The sequence below is a fragment of the Arvicanthis niloticus genome, chromosome 4 (genome assembly GCF_011762505.2).
Source record: "Arvicanthis niloticus isolate mArvNil1 chromosome 4, mArvNil1.pat.X, whole genome shotgun sequence".
Classification (NCBI taxonomy): Eukaryota; Metazoa; Chordata; class Mammalia; order Rodentia; family Muridae; genus Arvicanthis; species Arvicanthis niloticus.
Window position 1 is genome coordinate 87,388,824 of NC_047661.1, and position 21,753 is coordinate 87,410,576.

General features: G+C 41.4%; 1 protein-coding gene across 1 annotated transcript; it reads left to right on the forward strand.

Annotated features, from left to right (window-relative positions):
* The first annotated feature begins 27 nt into the window (after positions 1 to 27).
* Psma5 (proteasome 20S subunit alpha 5) lies at positions 28 to 19,366 on the forward strand. The gene is made up of 9 exons (XM_034501329.2): positions 28 to 191; positions 2,723 to 2,789; positions 6,083 to 6,209; positions 7,660 to 7,727; positions 8,709 to 8,816; positions 8,945 to 9,003; positions 9,971 to 10,073; positions 14,734 to 14,820; positions 19,127 to 19,366. The coding sequence occupies exons 1-9, from the start codon at positions 163 to 165 to the stop codon at positions 19,202 to 19,204; spliced, it is 726 nt and encodes a 241-aa protein (XP_034357220.1). The 5' UTR covers positions 28 to 162; the 3' UTR covers positions 19,205 to 19,366.
* The last annotated feature ends 2,387 nt before the right edge of the window (positions 19,367 to 21,753 follow it).

Sequence of the window (21,753 nt, forward strand, 5' to 3'; positions counted from 1 at the left end):
GAAGGGAGGTACGAGAAGGCGGGCTAAAAAGGTCGCGTGCGCACGCGCAGACGGCTGCAGGGTCCTTGGTGCTGTGGCGGTGTGGTTGATTAGGGTGCTGCTTTTAGTCTTGTGGCTTTTGGAAACCCCGCGTAGACACTGCCGTTTCCTCCTGTCCTCACCATGTTTCTCACTCGGTCCGAGTACGACAGGTTCGTACGGCGGGAAGCAGCAAGGTCGAGATTTGGGTGGGCGGGCCTGGGGCCCGGGCCGCGGCCTGGGTTCTGCAGTGTCATGGGGCGCCCGGAGAACCCAAGTCTGGTGGGACCGGGGGAATCCGGTTCCCGAGGCGCCCGGCGAGATTCCCCAAGCTACACTGGAGGGGACCCGTTGCACTTGTGCTACCGCTGAGTCACCGCTAGTCCTGACTCCTGGAGGAAGCGAGAAGTTGGGGCTGCTTGGGGCAGGCGGCGGAGAGGGGTCCGGTCTCCGACCTTTAACCTGGAGTAGATTTGGGGCTCACCAGCCTTGCGTTCGTCTTTTCAACCTAAGTATGACTGCTTAAGAAAAAGAAAAGTGAAACGAGTTTCCCTTGAGCAGAAAGCTACCAGAGATTGTTGAATGAATTTGTAGGAATCTGTGCTGGGCTGTACATTTTAATCTTTTTTTTTTTTAAGCGGGAAGGCAGTTTCAGCTATGCCCGGATATATTGCCTGCAATCTGGTTTTGTAGGAACTAGAATGTGCAGTGGTTCTCAGAAGAGTTTTAGTATGCTGATTCCATTTGACCAAAGGTGGGGGTCGGGGGGAGTTGAAAGCAAGTTAATTTTAGTGTTGTGTTGAAGGCTAAATGTTTTGTAAAGTCAAAGCTGTGTGGTTGTGCTTATTAAAAAAGCAAACAACCTAAAAACTTTTAAGTCTTGAAAATGCTAACTAATACTGTCATAAATGCTGTAGATACTGTAACTTTCACTTTCTGTTTTGAGCAGTTTTGCAAACCATTGAGTTCCTTTAAAAGTTAGGGAAAGCAGACATTTTCTTTGTTCCAGGTGGTATGAGAAGTTACTTTTCTTGGCAAGTATATACTGAACCTGTCAAAACTGTGGCACCTGGAATGGCATTTTTTAATCCTTCTGCTAATTCAGAAAACACAAGTGAACTTTTAAAACGATTTCCTGTTGTCAGATAAAATGGTCGTTAGCACTTGGCTTCCAGAGCATTGAAGAGAGTCATCTTTAGGTGATAGAATTTTGAGAAAATTGTGATCCTCATCTGAAAGGCTTTATTGAGCTTCGCCCATTTATTTATATGTATTAGTTGCTTTGTGGAGTTTATCCTTTGTATCTGCTAAGACTAAAGCACAGACCTCTATTTAGCTAATGTTCTTGAGCTTTTGCTCTGTACAAGGAGCACTGTTTAGGGAGCTGGTTTTACAGCAGTGAGCAGAATCAAGATCCCTACTCCTGTTGGCAAGAGTAACTGTAACACGAGACAGAAATGTATGTATTGATATTATTAGAGGAAACTAAGTTGAACGTTCTGATGAAAGGTTGCATTCATTGTTGGAGATTGGGGGAAAACTTCATAAAGAAGCTGATAATTCAAATAGGTCCAGAGAAAGTAGAATTTTTAATAAACCAAGACCAGGAGAAGCCAGGAGAACCAACAGATAATAAAGGGCGAACAAAGGAGGACCAGCGGAAAGGCACAACACATACTTGAAAAAAGTTCAGGCTGATTACCACATATATATGATGCATATTCTGGGACTAGTAGGTGCTATGGAAACACCAGGATGGTGCTAGATACTGGCAGCTTCAATAGACTGTTAGAATTTGGATCTCACTCTGTAGGCACTGTGTGCAGTCAGTTTTCTTTCTTTCTTCTTTTTTTTTTTTTTTTTTTTTTTTGTTTTTTCGAGACAGGGTTTCTCTGTGTAGTCCTGGCTGTCCTGGAACTCACTCTGTAGACCAGGCTGGCCTCGAACTCAGAGATCTGCCTGCCTCTGCCTCCCAAGTGCTAGGATTAAAGGCGTGCGCCACCACTGCCCAGCCTTTTTTTTTTTTTGGCTGTGGGGGGCTGAGGATGTCCATGTACCATGTACAAGCCTGGTGTCCTTTGAAGCCAGAGGGTGTTGGATCTCCTAGAGCTGGTGTAACAGTTGGTTTTAGCCACTATATAAGTGCTGGGAATCAAACCAGCATCTTCCTCTGGAAGAGCCCTAGTGCTCTTAACTGCTGACCCATCTCTCCAGCTCTCTTTTTTGGTCTTTTTAAAAGACAAGGCATTGCCTATGTCCCAGGGTGACCTAGAGCTAAGTGGTCAGTAATTTGTGACAATCCTTGCTGCCTGAGTGTTGTGAGTTCTGGAGTTATGCTTATGCGCCACCGTGTCAGCCTTTAATGTTTTCTTTAAGACGTTGCCTCATCACAGTTGTTTTTATAAAGATTAATTGATTGGAAGAACAAGTTGGCACCAGTTAGGAGGCTTTTACAATAGTTAGGTAAAGGGTAACCAGGACATAGGATGGAAGTGATGTTACCATGGAGGAGGAGTTGATACGAGTTGGGATGACTTAGCATATGGTAGGATAAAGGAAGAGTTAGGGAGCAGTGAGTCACCATTCAGAACATCCTATTTATAGAGTTGAAGGCCTTGAAAACAGTTGGTACACCAAAAGACTGAAAGGCTAGCCGTATACTTCTGACAGTTTCTCATAAAATTCTTACTGTTTTTAATTACAGGGGTGTGAATACTTTTTCTCCTGAAGGAAGATTATTTCAAGTGGAATATGCCATTGAGGCCATCAAGGTATAGTAGCCAGTCGTATAGATTTGGAAATCTCATAACAGCCTTACACACTGCCAAAGGACTTTTGGGGAAAGTGTTTTAGCCATTCTTTTAGAAAATATTTTTACATTTCTTTAACCAACTACTCTTTTTATTATAATAGTTGGAATTTTTGAATTTTGGAAAATTGGAATCCAAATTGAGTAGACTGAAAGTGTGTTTTGTGTTGTGGGGCTTCTGGGTTATTAGATGCCAGAAGCACTTACCCTTTCATACAAGCAAAATGTCTGCAGGCATTGTTGAATGTTGGTAGCAGGAAAGAGAGTCCCCAGTTGAGAGTTGCGTTAGTAGAAAAAACATAAACATACTTGTAAATTGTTCCTGTCTTGTTTGGTTGAGGATTCAAGATCCTCAATAAACTATTCCAAGTGGGTAGCTGGGATGTAGCACAGTAGTAGGCTGTTTGCCCAGCAGAAGAGAAGCCCTGAGTCCAGTCTATGCCCAGGTTTTAAAAATATGGTAGTTAGAGAACACATAAGTTTTAGGTTTAATTTTCTGGGCAGTGGTTTTAGATTTTTTTTAATTTTTAGGATATTCACATATGTGGTTTTAGAATTAAAATGGCTCTATAAATTATGTAATAAAAACAGAGTCCTTTAGACTAAATTTACCATCTAATTTCAGCTTCCCAGAGACAGCACTTTAAACTGCATTTTTTTTAAAGATTAGTTTTTATATGGGTGTTTTCCTTACATATATTTGCACCACATGTGTAATGCTTTCAGGGGCAGGAAAAGTACACTGGAACCCTTGGCGTGGTAATTATATATGGTTATGTACCATCCAGTGTGCCGGTGCTGCCAGCTGATCCCAGTCCTCTGCAAGAGCAGCAGCTGCTCTGACCTGCTGGGCCGGCTCCCAGCCCCACTCTCAACTCCTTTATCACCTTTCATTTAGAACACAAGCATTGTTAGGCATCATCTACACATTGTTTGTTATGGGACAGATTTCTGCATATCTGTTCTCTGCCTACCCACAGTTGCCTAGAGGATTGAGAATAGTCAGTGCAACCTCTCAAATAGCTTACACATAACTTGTGTAGAGCTAATCAGCACTTGTGTTAGTAGAACTGTTCATTCATGGTTGCGTATTTGAGAGTAACCTGTATGCATTGTACTCGTTAATATTGATTGTCAACGGGGTCTAGCGTCACTGAGGAGGCAAGCCTTCAGTTAATTGTGGTGGGAAGGCCTACCCTAATTCTGTGGGCTGTGCTCTTGTAGTTCATAAAAAGAAAAAGCTTGCACTAGCACGCATTGTCCTTCCTGACGATGTGTGCAGCAGCTCCCCATCCTGCCACCATGCCTTCCCCAGTGGGGTGGACTGTGTCCATAAGCAAAAATAAACCCTTTCTCCTTTAAGGTGCTTCATGTCATGTATTTTGTCAGAAATATTTTGACTGGGGCTGGATAAATGGCTTAGCAGTTAAGAGCACTGACTGCTCTTCCAGGGGTCCTGAGTTTAATTCCCAGCAGCCACATGGTGGCTTACAACCATCTGTAATGGGTTCCAATGCCCTCTTCTGGCATGCAGATAGAGTATTCATATACATAAAATAAATTTTTTAAAAAAATCAAATATTTTGACCACGTTCAGTCTAAAGACAGGTCAAACATGGTTTTTTTTGTGTGGATTCATGGAGGGGCTGGAGAAATGGCTCGGTGGTTAAGAGTAGTTATTGCTGCTCTTCCAGAGTTCAGTTCCCAGAACTCAGGTTGGGTGACTCACAACCCCTGTAATTCTAGGCCTCAGGCTCTGACATCTTCTGGCCTCTGCAGGCATCTCACACAAGGGAACATACACACAAAGTAACACATAAATAAAAGTGATTTAAAACTTTTTAAAAGATTTACGGAATTCTGCGGGTCTTTTTTTTATTACTATTACAATAACAGGTTTAACCAATGTTCACAGTTGGTGGGACATTGTTGTATAGAAATAAGTTGATATAGTGGAAATGCAGGGAAAAAAGCATGGTCTTAGGAGATCGTATCCAAATTTAGTGGATAAATTTGGAGAGGCAGAGGAGAGTACACTCCACAGGAGACAGCTTCAGGAAGGGTGCTAGTGTGCTGCTAGTTATGTAGTACTTTGAACAGTTGTGTGAAGTTGTACCTAAAGGGTTAGTTAATTGGTAGTGAGTAATAAAATTGGAGATGAAGGCTAGCATTAGATCATGAGAAACTCATTTGGTTTTTAAATAAAGGCAATACCGAGTGTATCAGTTCTCGAGATAAACAGTAAAAATAACACTTTCCCCTCGGTTTATCAATAAAAGATCCATTCAGAGCAAGAGACTAAAGATGAGACAAAGATGCTAAGTGTGGCTCATATCTTAGGAGGTAGAAATAAACCTGGTCTACATAGAAAATTTCAGCCTGAGCTGGGCCATGGTGGCAAATGCCTTTAATCCCAGCACTTGGGAGGCAGAGAGGCAGGTGGATCTCTATGAGTTTGAGACCAGCCTGGTATACAGAGGGAGTTCTAGGACAGCCAGGGCCTCTTTCACAAAAGAAAAAAAGAAAATCTGGCTTCAATCTGGCTTGAGTTGTATGATGGGACCATTTCACAACAAAGAGATTGGGCAGTGGGGCATGTAACAGGAACACGTGTTGATTATGTGGTAGGTACCATTTTCTCTGTGGAGTTATCATTGTCTTCATTTTGCAGACAGTTGAATACATAGTGATGAGGTGTGTAGGTGACATGGGGATGAAGAGGTGACTTGACTACATTGTGGACTGCTAGTGACTTTGGATTAAGTTAGTGTTTCCCTGTGGTTAGTGAGGATGGTCGTCTACTCTGTTCCTATTCCTTTCCTCTTTTATTTTCCAGGGTGATATGGGTTTGGGGAACATAACCTATAAACAGACTAATACAGATGGCAGAGTTTGTAAAAGCCACCAATTCCAGAAGAAAACAAACAAAAACCTATGATTAGAACTTTAAATTTTTTCCTCTCAGTACTAGTGTTAACATAGATAATTTTTCAGATGTGTTCTGACCTTATTGGATATCCCACCCCATTTTTGATACTGGGGACCAACCTTGCTCATTTGAGGTAAGCACAAGTACAGGATTCTGTAAATGCCTTTGATATTCAAGGAAACAGTGTAGTGTTTATTAGGTGCTTTCTGTTCTTCCTGCATCCCAGGTATGGATAACTGAGTTTCTACTTATGAAGGTGTACAGGGATTTCTTTGAGCTGTATGTGATAACCACAGCATGAGTTTTGGTTTTTTGTTTTGTTTTAGCTTGGTTCTACAGCCATTGGCATTCAGACTTCAGAGGGCGTATGTCTAGCTGTGGAGAAGAGAATCACCTCCCCGCTAATGGAGCCTAGCAGCATTGAGAAGATTGTAGAGATCGATGCTCATATAGGTAAGTAATAAGTGGAAGCTATTATAGGGTCTGGTGTGGGTTAATCAATCTTCTGTGATCCCAGAGAGGTTCACACAGCAAATGGCTTATCTTTTTATTTGCTATTATGTTCAAGGCAGGAGGCCACTGTACATAAATTTAGGCAGTGGGAAGCAGCCTCAGGACTCAGTTATCTTAACCTACCACCAGAAAGTCTTTTCGTCTATTTTATTTTTTGTAGTGCTTGGGATTGAACCCAAGATACTCTCACATGCTAGGCAAGCACTCTGCCACTGAACTATAACCCAGTCTATGGCAAATACAATATTTAAATACATAAAGATTGGCTCTTTGGCTGGTTCCTGTGATGGCTGTGTGTTAATTCATGCATGTTACCTTGGTAGTAAGCTAGCTGGAACCGAAAGTGTGGAAAATTGTAATGTCCACTGAGAAGAAAGTAATTTTCAAAGACTTTGGAGTGTGTAAGGTTCAGAATGTTAGAAGAGTCATATGAACTTTGACTTGACTAGACCAGCCTGTTCCTGTGTGTGAGACGTAACTGTTCTCCCTCCTGGCTCTCTCTGCCCCTGTTTGTTTGTTTGTTTGCTTTTTGGTGGTTTGTTTTGTTTTGTTTTGTTTTGTTTTGTTTTGTTTTTGAGACTGGGTTTCTCTGTGTAGCCCTGGCTGTCCTGGAACTCACTCTGTAGACCAGGCTGGCCTCGAACTCAGAAATCCACCTGCCTCTGCCTCCCAAGTGCTGGGATTCTCTCTGCCCTTTCTCTTGTCTTTAGTATGATTTTCTTGCTTTGGTTCTTGACAATGTAGCATTAAAAGATACATACTTTTACAGTTACATCTTTGTGTTGTAGTTGGCTGTCCAGCTTTGCTTATCTTACCTACTCAGCCCAATTACTAAAACATTTGCAAAGTAATTAATTGCTCAAAAGCCATAATGCTATGGTAACTGGGAGCTTAATATTCCCTTTCACAGCTAGTGAAACAGATCTTACAATTGGAATGTTGTCTGCCATATCTCAGGTCAACTCTTTTTTGGAGGTAGATCAGTGTTACTTCACTCAACAGAGAAAACATTGTGTTAGACTCCATGGATATAGAGAGGGAGGCATGGCACTTGTCTTTCAGGAACTGATGGTCTTATTTGTGGTGGTGCACAGTGTGTGCTTAGTAAGGATGTGAAGGAGGAAGGAGTTTTGTCTGGCTTCAGTGGTCATGAGTGTTCTCATACTTTTTCTACACTGTGACCAGATACCAGACAACTTAAGGAGTTTTTCTTCTGGCTTGCTCACAGTTTTAGGGGGTTTACTGTCATCATGATGAATATATTGGTGAACATCTGTGTCCATATCAGAGTACTCCAGGAGTAGAGAAAGGAGAGAGTATTTACTTAGTGGCTGTGGATGAAAGTTCTAGAGGGTTTGGCCGATTGCTCACTGTTGCTTTTATATTGCAGGTTGTGCCATGAGTGGGCTAATTGCTGATGCTAAAACTTTAATTGATAAAGCCAGAGTGGAGACACAGGTAAAATCAGCATCTTCTCTGCTTTTCATTGTTTAGTGCACAAAGCTACCTGCAGGTGTCTGTGCTGATAGTAGACATGGCTCTTGGGAGTGTTGGATCCATTCCCCTGCTAAAACCCTTGGGACTTAGGATTTAGCTCTCTAGCCATTGCAACTTAAAGCAAGCTCTGGTCAATAGAGCCTACAGCCTCTTGCTTCTTCTAGGCTTACCTTACATAAAGCATGCACTGAGGGTCTATCTGTGGGACCATCATAGCGGGATCTGGTCATAGAAAAAGGATATTCTGGCAGCCACCTCTTCTGCCAGGCTTGTAAAATTGTTCTTATCTGATAAGCAATGATTTGTACTGGGTGACAAATACTGGTTAGGATTGTTGATTATTATTATTTTTTAAATCAACAAAAACCCATAAACAAATCCTTGGCTATCTGTGCTTTGACTGTAGTAGGCTAATAAGGGAAACAACTAATCACAAGGTAGAAGTTTTTGTACATATTTCCAAGTTGGTTCTTTATACTTAGTAAGAATAATTTAACATAAACTCTTAACAGGGTAAGGTGAGTATTTCAAGAAAATTGACACTTACTTGGTTATTTACACTGACTTTGTGAAAAGACTAAACCTGCTGCTTTGTTTTTAGGTGTTACTACTTTGCAAGAGTAGCAGCCTCTAGGGCATCCTTATTTCCAGAGCTTATCTGTGTGCACCCTCTCCGTCTGTCCTCCCCTTCACTTTTCCCTGCTCCCTCTTGAGACTGGTCTTTCTGTGACCAGCTCAGACTGGCTTTAAACTCATCATCCTCCTGAGGGCAGGGATCATGGGCATGTGCCATAGTATCTGGCAGTCAGAGCCTTTCCTCTTCTGATATAATCTCAAGCACTCAGCACTCAGTGGCTAATGTTAATCAAGAAAAGTGTACTGATGGTCAGTGTAAGTTTCCTTCTTACCAAGAAGCAGTATCTTTCTTTACCCGTTTTCTAGAACCACTGGTTCACCTATAATGAGACAATGACAGTTGAGAGTGTGACCCAGGCCGTGTCCAATCTGGCTTTGCAGTTTGGAGAAGAAGATGCAGACCCAGGTGCCATGGTGAGTGAGTTCTGATGCCTGTGAGCTGCTAGCTGTTCTGTAGGACTGAGAACGTTTGTCCTCTGCACACATTTCTGAGGACTGTCATTATTTGTAGCCTCTTCTAAGTTAATTCTTTTTGGTTCTAGTCTCGTCCCTTTGGAGTAGCATTGTTGTTTGGAGGAGTTGATGAGAAAGGACCCCAGCTGTAAGTACCATTTCCCACCCCTGCTTTGGGGTGGGAAAGAAACTGGTGGCAGGAGCAGGTGGATTTACATGAGTTCGAGGCCAGCCAGGGCTACACAGGGAAACCTTGTCTTGAAAAACAGCCAACTTGGGGCTGGAGAGATGGCTCAGTGGCTAAGAGCACTGACTGCTCTTCCAAAGGTCCTGAGTTCAATTCCCAGCAACTACATGGTGGCTCACAACCATCTATAATGGGATCTGATGCCCTCTTCTGATGTGTCTAAAGACAGTTACAGTGTACTCACCTACATAAAATAAATAAAACCAAGAGAGAGAGAGAGAGAAACAGGCAAATAATGAATGAATGAATGAATGAATGAATGAGATAAAAAAAATAAAAGGAAAAGAAGCAATAATTGATGAAAAGTAGGGCTTCTGAGCCAGTGATTTTGTGCTGTTACTTTGGGGATCCATGAAGAAACCTCTGTAGAACCAGTGCTAATTCTTTGAAGAATTAGAAGTTACCTTATTACTGTTTCTGTCTGATTCTCGTTTTCACATTGGTGGTGTATTACAAATAAGACAGGTAAATGCCACGGTCATTTTCCTGTTGATGTCTTCGGTGTATATAAGGGCCATGGTTATGTATATATACTCTGTTATTCTCTCACCCAAGGTCCTGAGAAGTTAATGGTTTTCTTCTTTTTTAAAAAACAAATATTGTTTTAACATTTAGTTTGAATATTAAATTTAAATTTTTTTGTTTAGCACACAAAATAGGTTTTATTGTAACATTTCCATGTGTTCGTAGGTGTATATATTTAAAAGTCAGGACCTTTTAAAAGAACTGTTTTTTCAAAATAAAAGGTCTTTAGGGCCCGGGCCTCAGTATTTCAGTGGCACATCCTGGCTACCAGGTAAATGCTTAGGCTGCTTTTACTGAGGCGTTGTGGCATAAGAGGTCCTCTTAAGCATTGTTGTACTTTCAGGTTTCACATGGACCCATCTGGGACCTTTGTACAGTGTGATGCTCGAGCAATTGGCTCTGCTTCAGAGGGTGCCCAGAGCTCCTTGCAAGAAGTTTACCACAAGGTAATCCACCACTCTCCTTGTTATCTTTAAAGTCAGTGTTTAACGTCTGTGTGAGTAAAACTATAGACCTGAAGAGCTTTATTCTAAGTTTTGACATTTGTGTGCCACATTGGAATCACAACCTAAAACAAGACACAGAACACAATTTCTCTGCCAAAGCGCTTATTAATCTTTCTCCTCATTTGCAACTGTTTACCAGTATAGGTTTGTTTGTTCTTGTCCTTTTCATAAGTGACATTAACATAGTTTGTCACTTTGACTTTTGTGAGTTTATGCTGGAATTGAAGCCAGGGCTTTCCACACTAATGTGCTTTACCACTGAGCTTTTTTAGTTTCTGAGACAGGTTCTCTCTATGTAGTTGTAGATATCCTGCTAGGTAGACCAGGCTGGTCTCCAACTCATTGAGATCCCCTTACCTCTGCTTCCCTAGCTCTGGGGTTAAAGGTGTGTGCCACCAGGCCCAGCTTTCTTGTTGTATTGTTAGGTTTTCTTTGTTTTTATCTTTTTGCTGAATAATGTTTTATGCTTTGACTATAGCACAATGTTTGTCCTCTATCCTGACAGCTTCACTTATCAGTTGACAATGCCTAGTGTGGATATTGAGGCAAGTGAGCAGTTGATACTTCCTTTCTAGAAGAGAAAGGTTTGGGTTTTTGTAATTCATAGCTATGGTTGAAGGCTGCGACGCCCAGGTGGGTCACATAGGGAATAGCTGCTCACATCAGCACCTAACATAGGCATATTTAAGAGTTTGAGTTTGGCATATAAATAAGTATACAAAAGTTAGGTTTACATTATACGGTAACTATTAACATGACTATATTAGTTATTTTTCTATTACCATGATAGAACACCATAACCAAGGCAATTTATAGAAGGAAGAATTTATTTGGGCTTATGGCTCCAGAGGACTAAGAGTCCATCATTATGGGAATGCATGGCAGCAAGTGGCATGCAAGGCTCCAGGAGCAGGAAGTCGAGAGCTCACATCTTCAATGCAAGCACAAAGAAAAGAAAGCAAACTGGAAGTAAGGTGAGGCTTTAAGCTCTCAAAGCCTGCCCCCAGTGAATATTTGCTCCAGCAAAACCACACCTCCTAAACCTCCCCAAACAGCACCAGCTGGGGACCAAGCACTCAGATATCAAAACCTGTGGCAAACATTGCTCGTTTACAGCACCACAGTGTATAATAGCATTATGTCTTTGAAAGATTCTCATAATTTAATTGCAATTTTTTATCGCTAAAAATGATAATCATATGAGCCTTTAGCAAATTGTAATTCTTTTGCTATGGAGCGTTACCTTTGTGTTGATGGCTGTTAAGGGTGTAGCTGTGACAGCTTCTTAAAGGGATTCAGGGGAGTCTATGGCATTAACTGTTAACTGTTGCTTTCATGAAAAATCTAGCTGTAGCATATGATGGTGTTTGATAGCGTCTACGCACAGAATTTTCATTCCAAAATTTGATTGGTGCTCAGGCTCTTCCGTGCTTTATCAGCTAAATTTCATGGTATAAGAAGGACAAGGAGGGCTGCGTCACTTGCACAGATAGATGAGGCTGTTCACTCTGTGCCTGGTGCTGGAACTCTGATACTCGAAATGGAGGCACTGCAGCCTGGATGGCTTTTCTCAAGCCGCACAAGTTGACCTCTGCTGCCTCCAGCTTCTCTGCTGCAGCTTCTTTACTCAGCTTTTGTTGATTTAAAGAGGTTAGGGCTTCACTGTGGGTTATGCTTTGGTTTAACCTGTTTGATTTGTTCAGAATCACTAAAACTTTCTCCATATCAGCACTTTAGAAAGCAGTTTTGCTTCTTTTTTTTTTTTAAGATTTTTATTTTGTGTGTGTCAGTGTTTTACCTGTGTGTGTGTGTGTGTGTGTGTGTGTATGTATATGTATATATATATATAATGTCTTATGTAACGTGTACATGAAGTGCCCATGGAGGCCAGAAGAAGGTGTCATATCCTGTAGAACTAGAGTTGTACATGGTTTTCAGCCACCATGTGTGTGCTGTGAATTGAATCCAGGTCTTCTGGTGGAGCAGTAAATGCTCTTAACCATTAAGCCAACTCTCCAACCCATCTTAATGGGCTTTTCCTTTTTCCTTACTCCCTCTGTCTCCTCTCCTCTTCCACCTTCCCTCTTTGTTCCCTCTCTCCCTGCCTCTTTGGAGACAGGGTTTTACTGTATGACTATAGCTGACCTAGATGGCCTCAGGCCCTGCAGAGATCTGTCTTCCTCTGCCTCCTGTGTGTTGGATTAATGGTATGCAACCTCATGCCCACAGTGCTTTACTTTCTTACCAGTCACCTGTTCTCTGGAGTAACACTTTGAATTTCCATCAGAGGTTTTCCTCTGGGCCTAGAGACATAGTTCAACAGTTGAGAGTACTTACCACTCTATCAAAGGTCATGAGTTCAGATCCGAGTTTCTACATTTGTCGCTCACAAATGCCAGAAACACCAGCTCCAAGTGATCTGATGTCATTTTCTGGGTCCCATGAGTACCTGTACACACAAATACAATTGTTTGATTTTGTTTTTCAAAGATTTATTTATTATGTATACATAGTGTTCCCCTATATATATGCTTGCACACCAAAAGAGGGCGCCAGACCTCATTACAGATGATCGTGAGCCACCATGTGGTTGCTGGGAATTGAACTCAGGCCCTCTGGAAGAACAGTCAATACTCTGAACCTCTGAGCCATCTCCCTAGCCCAATAAAATTGGTTTTTAAAAAAAGGGTGGGTTTTTTTTTTCCCCCTTTTTCACAGCTTGCTTAACTATTTGGCACAAGAGCCCTAGCTTTCAGCCTGACGCAAATCTTGATAAACTGTACTAAGCTTTATCATTTTTAGTTTTTGATTTAAAGTGAGAGGCATGGGACTCTTCCTTTTACTGGCATCCTTAAACGTTATTACAGTTACTAATTGACCTCATGTCAGTATTATTGGGTCTTGGGAATGTAGAAAAATCCTGCCAAAAGATGGGCAGTACAGCAGTGAGAACATCTGTTACACTGTTAAGGTTGACACTTCCAATGTGGCTTGTGGCACTCGAGCAATTAGAGCAATAGCGTCACAGGTGACTTGCTAGGTTTCCAGGATCTGTCTTAGTGTAGTGCTTCTCTTGTAAGCATGATCCCCAGAAACCACATTAATAAAGCTAGGGGAGCTGTAGACATGCTTCAATGGGTAAGAGAACACACTGCTGTCCCAGAGGACTGAAGTTCAGTTCTCAGTCACCTGTAACTGCAGCTTTAGGGAATCTGACACTCTTTTGGTCTCTGAGGGTACCTGCACTCGTGTGTATACCCACACAAAGACGGACATCATTAAAAAAAAAATCCTTTAAAAATGGAGGGGCCAGCTAGGCCTTGTAGTACAGGCTTTTAATCCCAGTGCTGGGGAGGCAGAGAAAGGTGGATCACTGGAGCTGACTTGCTAGGCAGCTTACCCTACTTGGTGAATTCCAGGCCAGAGAGAGATTGATTTCAACAAGGTACCTGACTAACATCCAAGGTTGTCCTCTGACCTCCAGATGGGTGCACATGCAACCCCACCACCCATGCATTGGCACATACCTGAAAATATGGACACAAAAGAGAGGAAAAAATGGTTCCCAAACAGATGACACTATTGTGAGAATTAATCAAAAATAACAGAGACACAAAATAATCCTATGCTTTTAGAAAATGTTCCCAGTAAGTTTGTTCAATATAAGGTCGCCACAGACCTGCAGTATTGCTAAGTGCAGCAAAACAAAACACAGTTAAATGCAGTTTGCTTGTAATGTAGATCTCATATGTGGAGAAAATTGTTAATTGCCGTGTGTGTGTGTGTGTGTGTGTGTGTGTGTGTGTGTGTAAGTGTATAAGTGTGTAAGTCAATAACATCATTAGGGTGGGGGCGGTGGGTACATTGTGTCATCAGTTACTATATTCACCTTGACACAAGGTAGAACCATATGAGAAGAAGAATTTGAAATGAAAGAATGCCTCATCAAATTAGCTTGTGGGAAAGTCTGTAGGGTGTTTTCTTAATTAGTGATTACTATGGGAGGGTCTAGCTCACTGCAGGTGGTGCCATCTCTGGTTCTGGGATATATAAGATAGCAAACTGAGCAAGCCAGGAGGAACAAGCCAGTAAGCAGCATTCCTCCATAGTCTCTACTTCGCTCAGTGATGGAGCATGACCTGAGAGTTCTAGGATGAAACAAACCCTTTCCTTCCAAAGTTGCTTTGGTCATGGTGTTTATCACAGCAATAGGAACCCTAAGACAGGTAAATAAAATGAACAGTGAATTTTCTGAATCATTGGATTGCCTTTTTAGGTCACTTGGGTATTATTAGGCTGTTCCCCAGGTTATATCATCCTCTAAATCAAATTCAGATATGTACTAGGGATGTTCAGTCTTTTCTTTCCTCTTTCTCAAAGATGATTTACTATATGAGAGTTAGTATAGCAAAGCAGGACATTTCTCTTGTGACTAAGTATGTTCTATATATACTTGAGTATTTGCATTATTACATAATGTACTACATTATACAAATTAGGATGTAAAGTTTATTAATATCAGCTAAGTTGTTTCTTCAGAGATGCGGGGAGGGTTGAAGGAAGGGATGATGTTAAACTAACAGCTCATTTCTCTTTGAAGTCTATGACCCTGAAGGAGGCCATCAAGTCTTCACTCATCATCCTCAAGCAAGTCATGGAGGAGAAGCTGAACGCAACTAACATTGAGGTACTGTTTCCTGCCTCACACCCATTGGTAAAGGCTGGCTACTTCAAGAAAACATATTTTGCCTGTTCTGTTTTTAGGTCATTGATAGCATTTGTGTCCTAGTCAGTGCTAATGAAGTGGTGATGGTGGGAGCCAGGGTGCAGTGGATTTAAGAGTGAAGGAAAGGACTGTGTGTGCTTCTGTCTTAGGACTGATGAATGTCAGCAGAAACACAGCACTAAAGAAACAAAAAGAAATTGATGATAGGAAATTGTAAAGGGGTGAAAGACAGTACAAACAAAGGTGTTTCAAAAAATAAAATGAATTGTTCTTTAGACCCTAATATATGTGGCCAGCTTTGTTTTAGGTAGTATGCCAGATTCAGGGAAAGAATATAGGAAATCCAGTCCCTAGCTAAGTGCTGTGCTATGTACACACAGATAATAAGGTTGTGTGTGGAACTTGTGGATGCAGTAAGAACAGCTTTCCATGTTAACATAGGCCTAGAGGAGGATGTGAGGAAGCATCCTGGAAGAGCTTATGTCTGAAAAGAGAAAAGTAGCATTGGGAAGGATCAGAAGACTGGAGTGTGGTTCAACAGTAGAGTGCCTACCTAGCCCAAGGTTCTGGGTTCCTGCCCCAGCCTTGTAAAATCAAACAGGATTCTTTTCTTTTCTCTGTTTCGTTGTGGAATGGGGAGTGTGCAAATAATAAAAAATTGGAAAAGCTTAGGTTGGATTCTGGATGTTGTTTTTAAGGTGTTAACAGTAAATAGAAAAGGAGGCAATGAATACATGTGTAGGTTTTGAAATAAACAGGAAAAGATGTCCTGTATTTGCCTAGGGATTGTTGGGTGAGTGTAACTGAAATATTAAGGAGAGTGAGGAATATTAAGGTGCAAGGCATTACAGGTAGGAAGAAGGGAGATAAGAATGAGGGAAATGATTGCTGGACTACACTTAAATACTAGCTCAGGCTAGAAGAGCAGTTACCCCGAGAGACATGATATATATGTGTATTACTGCTTTAAAAAAATGTAAAAAGTACTGACTACTATAACTGATGCTGTGTAGCCCTGGCTATTCTGGATCTCATGTTGTAGACCAGGCTGTCCTCGAACTCAGAGGTCCTCCTGCTTCTGCCTCCCAAGTGCTAGGATTAAAGGCATGTGCCACCATGTTTTGTTTTTGATAGGATCTTGTTAGGTGGGCCAGGCTGTCCTGAAATTCTGTGTAGCCCAGGCTAGTCAAAGTTACTGTCCTCCTGACTTTAGTAGCTTAGTGATTGAGTTTATAGATGTGTTCCACCACAGCTTAGGTTCTGTACTGTACACTGCTGTAATATACACTGCATGAGATGTGAGCCAGGGTTCCTCTTTACCTCATCTTTTGTTCCACCTATCCTCATGGAGTTACCTTGTCATGGTCTCACCAGGTGATACACAACTCAGAAACCCTTCATCCCAAGCTCCTCCCTGGACTCTCAGGCCTCTCCTTTCTGAACACTCAGCACTCTTATTCTACCAGTGGGTGACATTGAAAGCCTCTGGCATTTAGCATCCTTAGTAAGTGAAGAGCAGGACTCTATCTAAAGTCCTGTTTTCTAGCACCTGTAACTAGTACACACATGGATTATTGATGAGCAGGAAAAAGCATCTGTGGACCTGCTTCCTGGAAGTTTTATAAAAGTAAAGTGAAATAAATAGAAAAGAGTCTTATTCATTATGTAAATGCATATCATTATGCGAATGATACTGGTTATTTTTAGTTGTGTAGTGATGAGTAACTTCCTGAAGGCAGCACAGGGTTCAGAACCTGTTAGTAGTCATTTGCCTCCTGCTTCTGGAGGATCTTACTCAATTTGCCCAGTTTCTGTTTTTAGTCCCTTTAATCTTTTGGGAGCATTACCCTTAGGACATGAGTGACCTTACAAAACAATCCTGTAGTCTTGATTGCACATATGGCTGCTGCATCTCTGTCCTCACGACACTGTTCGGGTAGTCTGCCTTAAGAGAAGTAGCATTTATAGTGCCGGTGGTATAATAGAACTCACAGGCTATAGGGACGAAAGCACATTGCCTAATACAGGTTTGTAAAGTGTGTTTGAAATTCTTCTGGCATTTTGTGTAGATATATCTTTTGGGAGAATCTACTAGACAGGCTTTATGAGGAAAGCATTTATTATAATCTTTACCCAGACCAGTTTATTAGATGTCTTCACACACACCCACAATTTTACCTACTTAAAAAATAGTAATTGTAGACTAGATTGTGCTAATTTTGTCTGCTAACTTTAAAAGTAATCCTATTTTTAAATGCTGTAGAGTGGGATTGGGAGCTAACTTAGTAAAATGCTTATAGAGATTTGAGTTTGATCTTCAGAATTCATGTAACAATGCCAGGCATGATGGTGTGTGCTTGTAATCCCAGTGTTTAGGAAGCAGAGATAGGTGGTTCCCTGAGGCTTGACAGGCAGGCAGGCAGGCAGGCAGGCAGGCAGACAGGCAGGCAGGCAGACAGGCAGGCAGGCAGGCAGGCAGGCATCCTAGCATATTTGGTGTGTTCCCAGACAGTAGATTTCATGTCTAAGCAAAAACAAGATAGACAGCACCCAAGGAGCAACAGCCAAGGCTGCTCTGGCCTCCCTCTGCTCATGCACTTAAATATGTGAACACACATTTTCACACATATAAAATACACTTATGTATAATTTTAAAATTAAAAACAAAATGAAAAAAAAAAAAAAAAGACTTTTAAAACAAGCACACAGGCCTGGAAAGATGGCTCAGCGGTTAAGAACATTTACTGGTCTTGTAGAGAATGTAGGTAGGCTTGGTTCCCAGAAGCCATATGATGGCTTACAACTGCCTATAACTCCACTTTCAGGCAATAATCTGACACTCTTTTCTGGCCTCCAGGCTCCTATACACATGTGGTGCACATAAAATCATGCAGGCCCACACACATTAGCATAAACTTAAAAAAATAAATCTTTTTAAGTTAAACAAGCACCAAAACCCTTTGAGGCAAATGTGAAGTAATGCCTATTTGTCAAGGTTGCCCCCAGACTTGGGGTTTCTTGCTGTGCAGGGATGATGGTATCAGTTGAGGGGATGGGGGTGGGGTGTGTTTGTGTGCATGTGCGCATGCGCTTGCTTGTGTTAATTTGAACTGCCAGCTGCTGTTTATTCCTGATACTCAAAATGCTTTCCCACTATACTGCTACTGGATTCTCTTCATTCTCCTCTTAAACAAAATAACGGGGTTTTGTTGTTAGGTTGCCACAAAGACAGCTGTAGAGAAAGTACCTAACAATGATAGCTAACAATTATTTGTTCCTTATTAATATCCTAAGTACTTTGCATGGGTTGATGTTTAAACTCTGGATATTTAGTGTTCCTGTTTTACAAGTGAGGAAATAGTGACACAGGATGGTTAAGTAACTCATTATCACACAAGTTCATTTTGGAAGTTTATAAATATGCTTTAAATATATTTCTTTGAGGCTGGAAATGTAGCTCAGTGGTAGGGTACTTGCCTAGTACATGTTGGCCCCTAAGTACAATTTGTGTGTGTTTGTGTGTGTGTGTGTGTGTGTGTGTGTGTGTGTGTGTGTGTGTGTGTTATATGTACATTATTTCCTATGTATGGTGTGTATAAGGGCCGGCAGACATACCATGGCATGTTTGTAAGGGCAGAGAAAAGCTCTTTAAGAATCAGTTTGGTCCTTCCACAGCAGGATCTGAGATCCAGATTCAGGCAGTCAGGCTTGAGTGACAGGTGTCTTCACTTCCTGAGCCATCCTGAGGGCTGGGCCCTACTTTAAATATACTTCTAAGGGGCTAGAGAGATGACTCAGAGGTTAAGAATATTAGCTGTTCTTCCAGAGGTCTTTAGTTCAATTCCTAGCACCCACATGTAAGCTCACCACCTACAGTGGGATCTGATGCATGCATACAGACAGAACACTCCTGTAAATACAGAAATCTTTTAAACAACAAAATTATGTACACACACACACACACACACACACACACACACACGTGTTCTTTGATGTTGCTTTGTGAACTTACTGAAGTAACTTTAAGAAGTAACAATGTCAGTTTGTTACATGGTAGATTAACCTTAAAATAGAAAAATTGGTCAATAAGAATTTTTATTTTTGAGTCAGAGTTATTTTAGGGACCTGCTTGCCTGTAAAGGATATCCTAGGACAGCAGATCCCTTAGTTCCTAATAAACAGCTGCCTCACTGACACTTCTGACCAAGCTAGGGCCATCAGCAAGGAACCCAGCCAAGCTTATTAACCCCTTTCTGTTTCTCTGCAGCTAGCCACGGTGCAGCCTGGTCAGAATTTCCACATGTTCACAAAGGAAGAACTGGAGGAGGTGATCAAGGACATTTAAGGAGGGGCCATCCTCGAACTTCTGTGGGGCAGTTTCAGCTCTAATTGCCCGTAGACTTTATTCCCAGCTCTTAAGTCATGGAAAATATCCAGTATATGTATGTGTGTTTTTTTATGATGTCTGTACATAACAGCAATTCTGAAATAAAAAAATTTAAAAATATTTGTTAATAGTCTGTGATCTTATAATTTTAAATTCTTATGTTGGTAGGCAAAAATGATAGTAATTAATGCCCTTAATACCTTTCCTGTGAGCATGACTGTCCTAAAATTATTGTGGTGGATCTCTGCAACACAGCTCTAGCCTTAGATCCGGGAAGGTTACTTCAGACTAACCCAGCCCCTCCCAGTGGTTAATAGATGCTAATACAACTGTAAGTCCATTTTTAAGTCTTTTTTTTTTTTTAAGATTTATTTATTTTATGAATACACTGTAGCTGTTTTCAGACACACCAGAAGAGGGCAACAGATCCTATTACAGATGGTTGTGAGCCACCATGTGGTTGCTGAGAATTGAACTCAGGACCTCTGGAAGAGCAGTCAGTGCTCTTCCTAGCTCTTCTTAACCACTGAGCCATCTCTCCAGCCCCCAACTTAAGTCTTTGAGTGTTTTGTTGTTGTTGTTGTTGTTGTTTGTGTGTGTGTTTGTTGAGAAAGGGTTTCTCTATGTAGCCCTAGTAGTCCTGGAACTAGCTCTGTAGACCAGGCTGGCCTTGAACTCAAGATCTGCCTGCATCTGCTTTCTGAATGCCGGGACTAAAGGCAAGCACCACCACTGCCTGGCCTTTTAATGTCTCTTAAGGAAACATACACTCTTGCTTCCTTTATATGAGGACACTGCTCATGGACCATCAGAAGACTCCTGGGGGCCCTCTCTACCTCTTTGTGTCTTAATGGACAGTCTGGGGAAAGTACCCTTTTTATGGAGTTAAGGACTGCAAATAATTTAGGGGATTAAAAAAAAAAAAAAAAAAAAAAAAAAAAAAAAAGGAATGGCCTTGGCTTTGATCTCAATTGCAATGATAGTTACACACCTAAGCTGTATAAGTAAGAGAACTGTAAAATTCAGTAGTTTCTTTTGGACTTTGGAATGCACTATGAACTTCTTCACTGGAGCTCTTCTCATATGGCTACAATTTCTGTCATTGGACAAAGAAAATTAAATTGTTGCTGGAGAGATGGCTCAGTGGTTAAGAGCACTGACTGCTCTTCCAGAAGACCCATGTGTGGTTCTTAGCACCCACCTGGCAGCTCACTGTCATCCATAACTGCAGTTCCAGGGATACATTTTCTCCTGGCCTCCTCAGACACCATGCGTACACATGCTATATAGACATGAAAACAATAGCCATGTGAGTTTTAAAAATTAAAAATTGTTTTAAATTAGCAAAAACCTGTTGGGACATGATCTCAAGATTTTCAAGGTTTCAGATCACCAAGACTTGAGTAACGGCTGAGTCTCAACAGCAGTTTGAGATGTGGTTTGCACTCTCTGAAGCATGGCTGGTCCTTGAGGGTGAAGAATCAATTGCAGTTCATTGATGGCTTAGGAATTATTTGCTGGGCTTTGTGTGATCTTTCATTAGGAAATTGCACTGATATTAAATAGTAACAATATGGTAGCTGATTTCATACAAAATTCATAGTGTAGTGAAAAGTAGCTTGTGCTGATACACGTTTGAAAACCGCACTTTAGCGGGGCAGTGGTGGTGCATGCCTTTAATCCCAGCACTTGGGAGGCAGAGGCAGGCAGATTTCTGAGTTCGAGGCCAGCCTGGTCTACAGAGTGAGTTCCAGGACAGCCTGGGCGACACAGAGAAACCCTGTCTCGAAAAACAAAAACAACAAAAAAACAAACAAACAAAAAAAGAAAAAAGAAAACCGCACTTTAGCACAGGAAGAAGTTTTGCCATATATATACACATACAAGGAAAACAATTTGGCTTTATTATCAACATTCTGCATATTTCTACTGATGTTAATCCTGTTATAAATATAGGATGTGAGGTTTAGCCCCTGGGTACAGTTGTTTTAAATTGTAAAAACAATTAAATACTAAATAACAGTTATGTAGTACACAATGTACTATTAAATTACATTGATATATTTAAAATCCTGTATCAACTTAGTCATTGTCTTAGGGTTTCACTGCTGTGAAGAGACACTATGACCAAGGCAACTCTTATAAGGACAACATTTAATTGGGGCTGGCTTACAGGTTCAGAGGTTCAGTCTATTATCAAGGCAGGAGTATGGCAACATCCAGACAGGCCTGGTGCAGGAGGAGCTGAGAGATCTACATCTTCATCTGAAGACTGACTTCAAGGCAACTAGGATGAGGTCTTAAAGCCCACACCCACAGTGACACACTCCAAGGCCACACCTCCAACAAGGCCACACCTCCTAATAGTGCCACTCACTGGGCCAACCTTATTCAAACCACCTGTCATTTAAGAATTTTATTGGGAAACTGTCATAGCTGTAAAAGTGCCATCTGTGGTCTCCTGTAGTCTAAGAAAAGTACCTCTAGTGGGGAAAAGAGGCAATAAC